Source organism: Agelaius tricolor, unplaced genomic scaffold, assembly GCF_023055355.1.
Source record: "Agelaius tricolor isolate 1412-34295 unplaced genomic scaffold, bAgeTri1.0.p SCAF_2, whole genome shotgun sequence".
Lineage (NCBI taxonomy): Eukaryota > Metazoa > Chordata > Aves > Passeriformes > Icteridae > Agelaius > Agelaius tricolor.
Window position 1 is genome coordinate 61,849,406 of NW_027269262.1, and position 13,542 is coordinate 61,862,947.

Genomic DNA, 13,542 nt, shown 5'->3' on the forward strand with positions numbered 1-13,542 from the left:
AAGCAATTAAACTCTCTAACATGCACCAGTTGTGCAGTACAGCTCAACAGGCTTTCAGCATAGATTTAGAGAAGAGTGATTTTTTTTACCTCCATGATCTTCAGTGGACTTCATTTCTATTTCTTGTTTGACCCTTTAACATTTTTAATTAATGTAAAATCTAGTCTGTTTTAAGAATAGAAGCATGGCCAGGACCATTCTGTGGAATTCTGCCTCCTAGGAATGATCCCTTACACAAGCTAATTCCTGAACTGTTCCTGTGACTTGTTTCTTCATGTATTATTTGTCTTGGGCCAAAAGCAGCTAAAGACAATCTGATAATAGTTGTTTTAACATTAAAGAGAATTGGTTCTATTTCACTTGAATGTGTTCACAGGTGATGTTTATTTTTCAGGTATAAATGCAGTCAAGTTTTAAATTTTTAATACATGCTGATACTAGAGCTTCCTTATCTAAACTGTAGCAGCACTGAATAATTTTTGAAATCACATTCATCTATGGTTTGGATGAATAATTTAACTCATCAGGTGCAGGTCTTTGGACTAGAACAGCATGGCCAAACTTGGCATTGGATTCTAGTAAAACATCAGCATTGCAGGGATGTTATGAGAGACATATAAAACTCTTAAGTGTGCTCTTCCTTGCCTTACTGTCTTCATGGACAGGAATATTTTGGGGAACTAAGACTATGACAGAGCCCATAATTATGCTGTTTTATCTGTGGTTTAGATTATGAATCTAGAGAAAACAGAGAATGCATGTGTATGTTTCTTTATTTTTGATTCTTTATTTTTGTTTCTGATTGTCTTTTTTTAAAACAAAATATTTCTTTCTGGGTTCAGTAACCTCTAGCTGCCTTTGTCAGAGGAGTACTTAATCAGCATTTTTGGCTGATGTAACTCCCCCTCTAAGTAATCCAGTTAATTAGTTAGTTGCTTAGTTACTCTAGCATTTGGATTTGGAAAACCAGTTTGCTCTGAATCACTTTTGTGAAAGAGTGTTTCATTTAAATGGATTCTTGCCAAATATCTCCTAGTATTTTTGTCAGTACTTAGAGCTTTTGTCCAAGACAGTAATAGAGAAAATACAGGCACACAAGGTGAGTCTTTCAGTCAATATGGAATTTTCCAGTTTCACATAATCTGCTAAAATTTCTGAGTTCACTGGTAACCTTGCAAAAAAAGCCAAAAAACTCCTAAAATTACTGCAATTAAAATAGGTTTATTGTAGCGATTACCTTTTTTTTTCATTTACTTCAGGCTTTCAGAGGTGTTCTGTCTCTCTTGATGATTCAGCCTCTGTCTCTAGGCCATGGAGGCTATGTAAAGTCAGAAACTGGCACTGCAAGTACACTGTGTAAGGAAAGGAAATAAGAAGGGATGCCTTGTCAGTCACATATTTTAAAATGCAGATTTAATATAATACATATTTCTGAACTGACTCACCCTCATTGCCACTGAACAGAAACTATTGAAGGATTTTAGGGAACTGCAAACTTTCATGCATAATGTCAAGGGTTTAATGTAAACAAAGAAGAGTTAGGATGTTCACCTTTTTTTTGATATTCACAGAGTTCTAGGCTAAAAAAAAAAAAACTCTGGAGGAAAACAGTGAAGAGGGAAATCTGTCATAAGATTGTGACATTTGTCTGAAATTCCCAGTGATATCTTTCAGTCACTTCAAACACTAATAATGGGAGATGCTTAAGTAGTAGAGATCCGGAGTTAGACCCAAGTGAAGATCTAAAAATAAATAGTAAATTTTGACCCTCAATGTTAATATTAATTTTTTTTTCTATGCTGTCTAGGGCATACTTTCTTCTTATACGTAGTATTCTAAAATGAAAACAGGTTACAATTAATAAAATACAGCAAACAACTATTCTTAAGTCATAAAAATAAACAAATTTCTTCTCATCCCAAAGTATTTCTCACTTTGGAGATTCCCTTAAAATCCATATCAGAAAATAGGAATACTAAACTATTTAAGTGATGTGTAAATAAATGGATATACAAATGCTGTCCCCTGAGTAGAGGTTGCATCCAGCAGCCACATCTCAGCCCAGTGTGAAGAGTAGAATCAGCTGTCTGTCAGTCTTTCCCTTCTTCTCCTTTTCTCCACATAAAGGAAGCTTGAATGTGTCAATTTGGTAGCCACTGATGTGAATAAGTGGATGACACCTGGACTGCACCATGAAATAGTCCTCTTTGTTTTAGTGCAGATTTAAATACCTACCTGTACTGAAAATATTTCTGTGCACACTAATGTCACTGTCAATATCTTCTGTTATTTATGGGTGAATGTAAATTGGAAATCAATTAAGATTCCAAAGTTTATATGAAAAAAAGCAACCAAAACTATAACATCTTGCTTGAGAACAGAATACTTCATCTCAGTATTTTGCAGCCTTTGAAATACACTGCCAAATGAATGTCCTGGTGTTCTGAATAGAGCTGTCTCTGCTTCTCTATTTGGTGCTTTCACTGAGGCTGCTTATGTAGTTGAAAGGAGGACAATAAATTAGGTCAGTGAAACCATAGTGTACTAAACGAACACAATTGAAAAAGGAAAGCAAGGTGATAAAGTGGGGCAAAGCATGACTGTGTAATGTAAATTACGTTTCTGTTAAGTAGAGTATGAAAGTGCTACTTTATCCCTAAAATGCCTACGAAAGAAATTAGCATAGTGTGGACAGACACAGAGTGCATGTTCTATTTATTTATATGTTGATTTTGCAGTGCGTAGTGTCAGGAAAAACTTATGGGCAAATTTTTTGGTGCTTTGCATTTTCATTTAAGGGACTGAAGGCTTTTAGCAAGATTGACAGTGCAAGTTATTCTAACTAACTCGTTCCAGGAACAATTTTTATTAATTATTAGAAACTATCCTAGGGAGAAAGGGACAGGATAAAATAACTAGAATAACAGTAATAAACCTCAGAAGGGGCCAGATGGTTAATTAACTAATGTAAGCGCCTTGTGTAATGAAGGCATTATGAGCAGCAAAACAATCTTTTTTCTAAGCTCACAAGAATTGTTACACCTGTGACAATTTACACTTGTCAAGTGCCCAGAGGTGACTGTCATCTAGTCTACATTACTTGACTATGCCACAGCTCCAAATAGAGGCACAAAACATGTATTTGTAAGTACATTAAAAAAACCCAACTCAAGTGGTTAAGTATATGAAGCCATGGATTCAATTTTCAGTGGTCCTTGCAGAAAAAAACATTGTGTAAAATTGAATTAGACAGTCAAGTGATGGAGAAATATGGACAGAGGTATGGGGAGTGGAGTGTGGAAAAGCAATCACAGGCACATTGCAGAAAGCAAAACAAAAGAACAAGGGTGAATGAGTCAGATCCAGGACCTGGGTTACATTTGACTCTCAAAATAGAGGTTCTTGTGCTCAGCAAAGTTGTAGCATGTAGTCAGAGGGTAAATATATTCATATTGAAAACACTTCGCAGCTTTTCTTTTTGGTTTTTTTTTTGTTTGTTACTTTCATTTCAATAGAGGCCTCTACTTCAAACTGCTTTTACTGTATCTGTTTCAATTAGGAGGAGATTTTCAAAAGTGGTTTGTTTTTAGGAAGGAGATAAAATATGGTTTCTAGGCTACCTAGTCAGTGTGCTGTACTTTTTCCAGATGCTTTTTGTTTGAAAAGCATTCTTTTATGGCAGGAATATTTATTGAGGCACTAAGTTAGGTAACAACCAAGGATTTGCTTTCCTATAATTTTCACTCATTAAATGGTAGAAATATATCTCTCCTAATTAGGCGCACTGTGTTTGAAATATCTTTAGTAGCCTATAAACAGTTTAATTAAAGAAAAATAACTATTCCTATCCCATAATTTCATATCCTTTTTTTTCTGGTATACAGATGTGTTTTTTAGTTTGCTGTTCTATGCTGTTCTAAATGACCCTTTATATACAACCATTCTAGTATAATTGAAAACAGAGATGCTCACAACATCAGAATGCTTTTTCATACAATTTAAGGACAACTTATTACTTTAATCTAAGATGGTGCAAGTTATTGCTATTGTTTTGAATATGTCAGTTATATTTTGCTTGCTTCTTGTAATCCTGTCAAGTTTATTGTCCTCCAGTAAGTGATTAAAAATAGTTTCAGAAATGCTTTTTATTCGAATGTTAATACTATTTTCAGAATAGAAAGATACATTATGTAAAGCCCAGCAGGGTTATTTTTAAAATGCAAAATGCAGATGTAGTTATTAGTTATTAATTTATAATGCAAATAAGAGTGATGCTATTAATCTACAACAGTCTTTTGGTTGGGATTTTTTAGTACAAGTGGCCTTGTGTTGCTTAGCAGAACAGATACACTGAAGGTTTTAAGAACTGTGCATTTATTAAAAAAAGTGATTTTTCTACAGTTGCAATTAAAAAAAAATTAGTGATTTGAGGCATCAGGGCACACAATTATTTATTGGAATTTTGTTAATGGAGAACTTTTCCTTAGTTCATCATTGTTTCTGGGTATTTTGTATCCCTCTGAAATGGTAATGCAATATATTGGTTTTGTACTTCTAAATTTTTTTTTCTCTGTTTACATCTATGGTTGAGAACAAACAGTGCATTGTTATTTTTTGTTATTTTTATTTCTCTTCAGGACACAGCAGGTTTTAACACCCCCCTTCTCAGACCTCGAGTTATTGGAGAATGGATTGGCCGTGAGGAGAATGATGCAGACCCTCTGGCTGCTGAGATGCTGCAGCCACCAATACCAAGGAATAAAAATGAGCAGTGGGACAGCGAGGATAGCAGCAGTCCTGGAGGAAGGTGGGTTTTTGATCTGGCCTAGAAACTTTATATTTTGTAAAACAGAGGTGTCTTTGTTACAAAAATTCCATTTCTGAGGGCAGAGTGCAGGGGTTTTGAAATCTCATGCCATAGTGTGGGCACATGCAGAATAAGTAGAAGCCATTAATATGTGACTTTTTTCTTCTCATGCTTTTCTAAATGATTAACTTAATACCCATTTGCAATCCTATGGATTAATTCCCATGAGAAAAGCTAAGTGTATTTTGACATGGTTGGGGTCCATTGTGTAATAATGTTGTGATGTATATCTTCATTCAGATACTTCATACCCTTCCATCTTTCCTGGGATGGTAGTAGCTATTTATTAATCTTCCTGACAGATAAATCTGGTTTTCTCATTTAAAGGAGAGATAGGCAAGGGAAGCAGTATCTATGTTATTTTTAACAGGACTTCCTAAATTCATTTTCATTTCACATCTTAGCTTTTTTGGTGTTAATAACAAGTCTTTCTCGAAGAGAAATTTTGTTCTCTGCAGTAAATAATTTCTGAAGATTTATTGTGCTTGACTGAAAGAGTTTGTGCTTCAGCTACGTGGGAGAGAATATTATAATTCAAGGAGTCAATTTTCCATGATTTAAAGATATGTTTATCACAGAAGGTTAAGTACTCACAGACTTGCTTTAAAAGGGATAAATCTTCTGCACTGCCTCTGTTAATTGACTTAAGCACCTACGTTTCTCCCTTAGCCTTACAGCATATCCCTTGAGTTATAACTAGTACTTTGATTGGAGCAGACACCTTTTTCTTCCTTTTTTTAGAAGGCAGAAACTCTCTGCTTTCCCTTTGAAAAGGTCTGAGGTATTCCTTCACTTCACATTCTTCCATGTACCTTCTACATTGGAATTCACCTCCGTGTCACACTGAAACTAATGTGTCACTAGCTGTGCTCTTAACAGACTGCATTCATTAACTTTCCTCACATCTTGGGAATATTTGTTATCCATGAGTACTTCATTTAATTAGATTATCGTGGGGGTAGCTGGGAGTACTACTATTTCAAAGAAGTAGCAGTGTGTAGTAATGATCCCTCAGCCAGCCCTTGGACAGGAACCAACACAACTCAGACTCTCGGTCTCTTCAGTGCAGTTCCTGGGAAAATAATGGAGTCAGCAACTGGCACTGCAGCTTGATTGTGCAGGCCTGGATTTCTTTTTCCTTATTCAGCAGTTCAGTAAAGGCATTGAATAAAGATCTGTTCCATGTTTCAGAGCAAATTGAGGATATTGTATCCCTTCTGTCAATAGAAAGGAGAAGGAATAAGCATCTCTGTCTAATTTCCAGAAGGGAGCAAAGAGGTCTAGTTCTGAGCAACAGACATGATTCAAAGCAGCACGTTTTTCTCTTTGTAGAGGATGGTACAAGCTGAGAGAAACCTCAAAGCTAATTAAAAATTGATTAATGGCTTTGAGTATAGTATTTGAGGAATCATGTCAAGTATCATGACAAAATCAGGTCTTCTGATGTGTGAATAAGGAGGATAGAGGGAACTTGATGCCAGGAAAGACTCATGGGATACTGATATCTCTGTTTGTAGGTGTAGTAAGTGCTGAAGGCCTACTGAAAAATATGTATTGCTAAGTGGGAGTACTGATTTTCAGTGGAAATGAGTAACTACTAAATTACATGCGGCATATGGATTTACATTTGGATGACTGATTTTATGTCTGGGATAATTCTTTGCTTCATTAGCATTTCATCAGCTTTTGTATGGTATTTATAAAAAGCATGTTTGCAGTCTTGCAAGGGAATCATAAAGTTGCAGAACTTCAAGATTGTGGTGATTCTAAAATTGATGTCAACTATATATGGAAATTTTAAAGACCCATGTTGATCAGGGTTGGTCTGAATATTTAATAATAGTTCACTAATAACTGGCAGTTTCTTCAAGGTCTGATTTAGTGTTACTGTGAATTAAAGTGCTATTAGCAGAATTTTGGAAATGACCACACACCAAATGCACGAGACAAGTACCAATTAATAATAACTTAGTTTTAATGTCGCGAATAACTAGTGCATCTAAAAATAGTGGGAAGAGTGTGTTTTGCTCTCAAAAGAGTGACTTTATCAGTTGTAAAGTCTATGTCATCTGTATTTCAGTAATCTATTTCATAGTTAATGTAGCCTTAAGTAGTTAAGTAACCTTTTGTAAAAACAAGTTTCATTTTGGAAAATGAAAGAGAGGGCAATTTGAAATATCCACATTCAGTGTTTCCAGTTTTATCTTGTTAAATTTTATTTAGTAACACTTTTAATAAAGGGGGATAGATTGTTTATCACTGTTTATCAGGATTTATGGGATAAACCAGCAAACTCTTAGCACTAATTATAATACTCAGTTAAAATACAAGAATGGGAAAGTCAAAACTGTAATCATTCTATTATTTCCAGGTTGTATGTTTTATTTTACCTATCACTAAACATAAGGAAATGGTACATATATGAAACACAGTATAAATATCCAAAGGATTAGGCACTGACAAATCACTGGTAGAGTAAGTGGCATCAGTGTGGTGTGACAGAATCACCATTTCCTCCTGAAAAACATGCATTCCTGTGATGATGAGCAACAGAAGCAGACATGTCAGATATTTGAAAGCCAGGCCCAGTAACTCAAAAGGAAAAAAAAAAGAGCAACTAAAAGCACAGGTGTCACTCCTGCTCTGACTGGGAAATACAATGCAGCAAGTCTGAGATAGCTCTGTTAGAGATGTCTCATCAACTGGGTGAAGGGTCACCTTTTCGTCCTCAATGTTCTGGATTGCTACAGAGGAAAGATTGTGTTTGTCACTGGTTTTGCACTGCTCTCTGTTGCTGCTGTAAGGAAGAAAGGCAAGGTATTAATAAGAGATAAAAGACCATAGAAGAGTGCTGAGGGCAATCCTGCTGGAACTGAGCTCATCTTTCAGAAATTTGAACTCCATGAAAATAGGATTAAACTCATTTCCAAGTCACTGTTAGTAGTTTTCTCCATGAAAAATTTCTTGGAGGAATTCTGAGAAGATGTAAGGCTCTTGGGAATCTTCCTCCAGGGATAATGTATGTACACAATGGGGAATTTGAGTGATTTTTATTAGATACTCTTGTCTCTTAGAGCGTGAAATGAACTAGGACAGCATAACATGATGTCCTAAACTTAAAGCCTGTTCTTCATCTCCAAGGTGCACTTTGTCTTATTTTTGCTGAAGAAATGAACAATTGTTGATTATATTAAAAATCATACATTTGCAAAAATTCTGCTTCCTGCAACAGACCGTAAGGACAGTCTGAGGTGCTGGTGGTATGCTCATGAGGTGCCCCTCATGTGGGGCACCAAATTTCTGTCTGCTTTGTGTTGATACAGCAAGGAATGACAAACTGTAGCTAGTCCTGCCTTAGACCTTTCTAACATCTGTGCAATTCCAGTTGTCTGTTATTTAGGTCAGAGGCACAACTCAACAAATTAGGAAAAGTGTAAAAATCCTGGGGGGTAATGGTATCAAAACCACTCTAGAGAACAGTTCTTTGTTGTCACCTTCTTGCTATGCTTATCAATATCAATAGTTTATCAATAGCTTAGCAATACTGATTACTAATTGACATCCTGTTATTCTGTATGTGTAGCTGATTTAGACTTGATTAGTGCACATAAAAATCAATGGGTCATTTCCCAAATTAATTCAAAACTTTATGTAGAAACTGAAAATACAAAATGTCTTAGAACATCCAATGATCAGGGAATGAGTGGATGTATTTTGAAGAGAGCACCAGTAAGAGAAAGTTGTGCTTTCCTCCCTCACAGCTTAAAAATGGAGCCAAAGACCAAAGGATTAAAACATCAACAGCAGCAACATAAGAAACTGCTGGCTGCCATGCTTTCTCAGGACTCCTTTGATTCTGCTCAAAGCACAGCTCCATCTGTAACTGAAGAAGACATTGACAATGAAGATGATGCAATGGAACTACTGGGTAACTGCAAAAAATTATGTGTATTTTCTGAATTTTTTTATTATAAAAAAACAAACAGGGATTAGTTAGAAACTGCTCCCTATGCTTGAAGCTAAAGTATTTAGCAGCTGTGTGAAGGTTCATTGGGGTTAAATGTGAAACTTTCAGGAGAAATGTAAGGAAGACCTTAAATGTGTGTGAATAAACTCCCAGCTGCATCCAAATTCCATGAAATCAAATGCTTCAGGTGCTTAATGTAATTAATTTGGTTTCCTACATAAATCCCTTCCAGGTTTTACTTGCAGAATGTATTTTTGAACAAGGAACAGAATCAGCTTCACTATCTTTCATCTGGTTTTATTTTTTCTTAGCTGCATCACAGTTTTAACTTCAGTAGATTTTTTTTTTTTACTTACTGGCTACACAAAGCTTATATAATGTGAATTTGTAACCTCTTCAGAGGATTTGATTGTAATTTTCCACTAGACTGTACTGTATCTTAAATTGCACTCCAGAAGACTTCATGCTCTCTGCTGCCTCCCTTTCCTAGAATCACTAATTGTATTTAATTAATAATGGTTCTAATTGTACTTAATAATTTCTTTTCTGCTATTTTTCAAAGTTCCAGTGTATGATGCTTAAAAGGCAGTCATGGATTTTGTTATTTGTTAACAGTTTCTGTTCAATGGAACTTTATGTGGGATCAAAGCATGGGAAATTCACAATCTCAGAATAACTGAAGTTTCTTGAGTTTATGAATTCTGGCATGATTTTTCTTTTTCAGGTTGGACCCTAATCTAAAAATCAGGAAAACATGCTGCTCGTTTTACTTTCTATATTTCTTTTGCATCCTTACTATAGTCTTCAAAGAAACACAGTATAGTTGAGGTTGGAGGGCATTGCTGGAGGTGTGTAGCACAATCTTTTGCTCAAAAAAATCAGCTATAGCAGGTTCTTATGAGTGAACTTTGACTTTCTCCAAAGATGGAGATTCTACAACATCTCTGGGCAGCCTGTTCCAGTGCTTGACCATGCTTATGGTAAAAAAAAAAAGTATATATATATATTCTGTTTAATTAATTGCAAATTAATACATAATTTCCTTTTATTTTTCAGTAGTTTTGAGTTTGATATATGCATCTCTTTTACAAGAAAGAAGAGAATGGCCTGGATCACTCATTATTTATCACATACAGGATAGATTTTTTGTTAATTTCTGTGCAGATAGTGAGCAAAATGTATCCAATAGATGTACAGTTTTTTTTCTTCCAGACACTTGAATCCCTGAAGGTATCTGGAATCAAGAAGGCAGTATAAAGGAATTTTCTAGTGTCTTGACACTTGGGTAGAAAATGATCTATGTACAAGCTAGTGTTTTGGTTTTTTTTTTAATAAGTACTTGATTGTAAGAATTCATTCTAGTTTTGTGCCATGCAAAAGAACTAAGAAAGTTCATGAACAGGACCTCCAGTTTGAGAAGGGTGTTATATAAATGAATGTAAGATTCTGAGGCAAACTCCTGACATATTTGAGGAGTAGCCATGCTTGTAGTGATTATTGCCATGTAATAGTAACAACCACTGAGAGCTCAATATACACTGAGCTTTTAGTGGTATTTAAAGTGCTGTGCTCCTGAAAAACTGGCTTTTATTTTAATTCTCATTTTGCAATTTGCTGACAGTATGTGTTATATTTGGTATAATGGTTAGGCTACATTCCCCAGAAATGCTCAAAATTGGAGAATATTACTGTGTTACATGGGAAGGATGTTTTAGTTTTCCTTTGAAGGTAACATAAAGAAATTCAGTTCCTATCAGCAAATATAGGTATTTTTCATTGCTGTATTTTCCAGGTCAGTAACTGATACTGTGATTGGTTTTTTGGGGGTTTTTTTGGGTTTTTTTTATTATGTACCACATTAGTCCATTAACTGCTTTGTTGCTTTTTACACAACCTATATGCAGTATAACTAATTTCAAGTCATGGCTTTCTGCCATCATTGAATTGCAGGGCATTGTTGCATATAGCTCTTTGATTTGTTCTCTTCAGAGTTAAGTATTCTTTGTTTATTCAGCCCTTTCTTAAAAAATTACAAAACTTCATGCTCCTAAGTCAGGATTCTGGGAAAATTGTTCTACAATTTATAGCAGATAATTTAAAGCATACACTACATTTAAAATGCAGAACACAAACATCCATCTTTAGGTCTGTTCAAGAGAATATTTTTCAAATTTTGGTTGATTTATTTAGATATTAAAAGCATGAAGCTGACTTTTTGCATATTTTCTTTAAAAAAACTCCATCGCCTAGGTGAGTTGATGAAGCTTTTAGCTAGAATTCTTTTCTATTCCAAATAAAAGAAACAATTACATTGTTATCCATTTCAAAAGAAATGTATGTGCAAAGAAGAAAAAGAATGTTACGGGGCTATATATTCTGATTTCAGTTATCACTTTTTATATGTAAGATAAGATGCATAGGAGGGCTGTTCCCATGCTGGTGACTTTCTAAGTGTGTTCAGTTAAGCAGGTGACTGAAATACATTAGTGACCGACAACATCATAATGGGAAGGATCTTCTTGACTTCAAAAAGCTGAGAGGTGTAACTGTCAATTGACAGGTGTTTGTAAATGTTGAAGGGTCTGGGGTGTCTGGGACAAAATTATATCAAGGGACTCATTTATTTTTTACACATCATAATGCCAACTATTGTGTTATGTAAGTCTAACCAGGAGCTGACGTAATTACTTGAGAAATTCTGCAGCCCCTTTTGGTGTTCTAAGACTTTTGGGCTTGAGCTGTCTCTCACATTTGGGTGAAGTCCACTGAGACTTAGAAATTATGTTACTCTCTCAGTATCTCACTGATGTGCATTGGAGAGGGCTGAACTGTTATTTTCCCTGCAGTTGCTGTGAATATTGATTATACAGTCACCAAAGCATGACTCGTTTGGTTTTAAAAAATCAATTGACTAAGTGTAAAAATATAATTGCTTAAGTGTATTGCTGTGCATAAACATACACATTGTAAAAATATAAGGATTTCTGTAGCACACTTGTATACTATAATGTATACTTAAATATATATATATTATATATATACATATATATAAAATATATACTATTATATATATACTATATATAATATATATAATATATGCTATATAATATATATAGTGTATATATAATATAATATATATTATATATACACTATATATAATATATACTATACTATAATATATACTTAAATTCTTAAAGTTTTTACAAGTTGAGGAAGATGAGAAAGACATTCTATGTTGTTTACACAATCTTGGCATAGAGAACAAGTCCTGTGAGGAGCAGCTTAGGGAATGAGGGTCGTTTAGCCTGGAGAAAAGGAGGCTCAGAGGATACCTTATCAGGTTCTCCAACTTTCTGAAACGAGGCCAGATGGAGTTTTCTGTCTTCTCCCATGTAACAAGTGATAGGACAAGGCCACAGGTCATGCCAGGGGAGATTTAGGTTAAATATTAGGAAAAGTTTTTTCATGGAAGGATTTGTCAAGTATTTTAACAGGCTGCCCAAGGAAATGGCTGGGTCATTAACCCTGGAGGGATTTAAAAGATGTGTAGATGTGACACTTAAGGACATGGTTTAGTGGTAGACTTGGCAGTGCTAGGGCAATGGTTGAACTTGATGATCTTAATGGTCTTTTCCAGCCTAAATGATTCTATGATTCCGTGATATTTAGTCCTAATACTCAAGCAGCAATTTCTTGGTTTTTCCCAATCTCTCTGTGTGCTCACAGTACTAAAAGTGTTACCATGTGTTAACAGATGCTCTGCAGTAGTTAACTCTATAGCACCTCTGCAAAGGGGACCCAGAAGTTCACTCATACAACTGTGGTTGAAGTTGAAGCCAAATTCCTGCAATTGATGCATATGCCAGTCTGTTTGATTCTGAAGAGCCTCTCTGATTTCAATGCAAATAATCTTATATTTGAGCTAAACTTAATTGTTTGGAGCACTGGGACTTGTAAAACTCTTCTTTTCTTTGGAGCTGTTTTCACAAAAATGATGGGTTTTTTCCATAATGTATAAATTTGAAGTGAAAGTTCAGTGATTGTTTGCCTCTGTTTATTATGTGTAATTCCTTCTATACAGTAATAAACCAGAATCTTTAAAGATAGAAATGCACTTCAATTAGTAATAAACTTTCCAATTATTGCTTTGGGAGATACCTGATGTGTTCTTTTTGCTTTAATAACTCTTCTTCTAATCTTTAGAATTTCTTTTTTCTCTTCAAGAGCTTTCAAATCTTAATTATTTAATTATTTTAACACCCTTGAAAGGTTGTCTGGTGATATATTTACATTTTATAACAAGAGAAGATAAATAGAATATAGTGGAGATTGCATTTGCCTGAAGGATGAGACTGTAGCTCAGTGTCTGGTAGTTTACCCCTTAAATATCTATACTGCTTTTTTAATGAGCCTCTGAGTCATTAATGAAAGGGTGTGCAATCTGCAGTGTTTTCAGTGCATTTCCTCTGATTTAACAGACGTTTTCCTTGGTTTCTAAAGGTCTTTGACAACATGCAGGAAACTGACTCTAGGCATGATAAATTATACTAATACTAGCAGCAGGTTGTTGCTTTTTGTTGACTTTCCCAGATGAACAAAACCTTCTCCATTATGTGACTAGAATACAGAATTTTCAGAAAAGAGACCACAAAGCCCTGGGAAAGATGATGTGAGTTGTACTACATCTTCAGAACAGTTTTCTGGCCTG

At 35.0% G+C, this 13,542-nt stretch overlaps 1 protein-coding gene across 10 annotated transcripts in view; it reads left to right on the forward strand.

Annotated features, from left to right (window-relative positions):
- Positions 1 to 13,542, forward strand: part of CUNH8orf34 (chromosome unknown C8orf34 homolog) — a 150,776-nt gene that overhangs the window by 49,462 nt on the left and 87,772 nt on the right. For all 10 annotated transcript variants that reach the window (XR_011678113.1, XM_071420693.1, XM_071420705.1 and 7 more), the window contains 2 exons: positions 4,638 to 4,807; positions 8,629 to 8,795. Coding sequence is in view for 9 of the 10 variants with exons in the window: in XM_071420693.1 (XP_071276794.1) it covers positions 4,638 to 4,807; positions 8,629 to 8,795 (337 nt within the window). In the remaining variant the exon portion in view is untranslated. The remainder of the gene's footprint in view (positions 1 to 4,637; positions 4,808 to 8,628; positions 8,796 to 13,542) is intronic.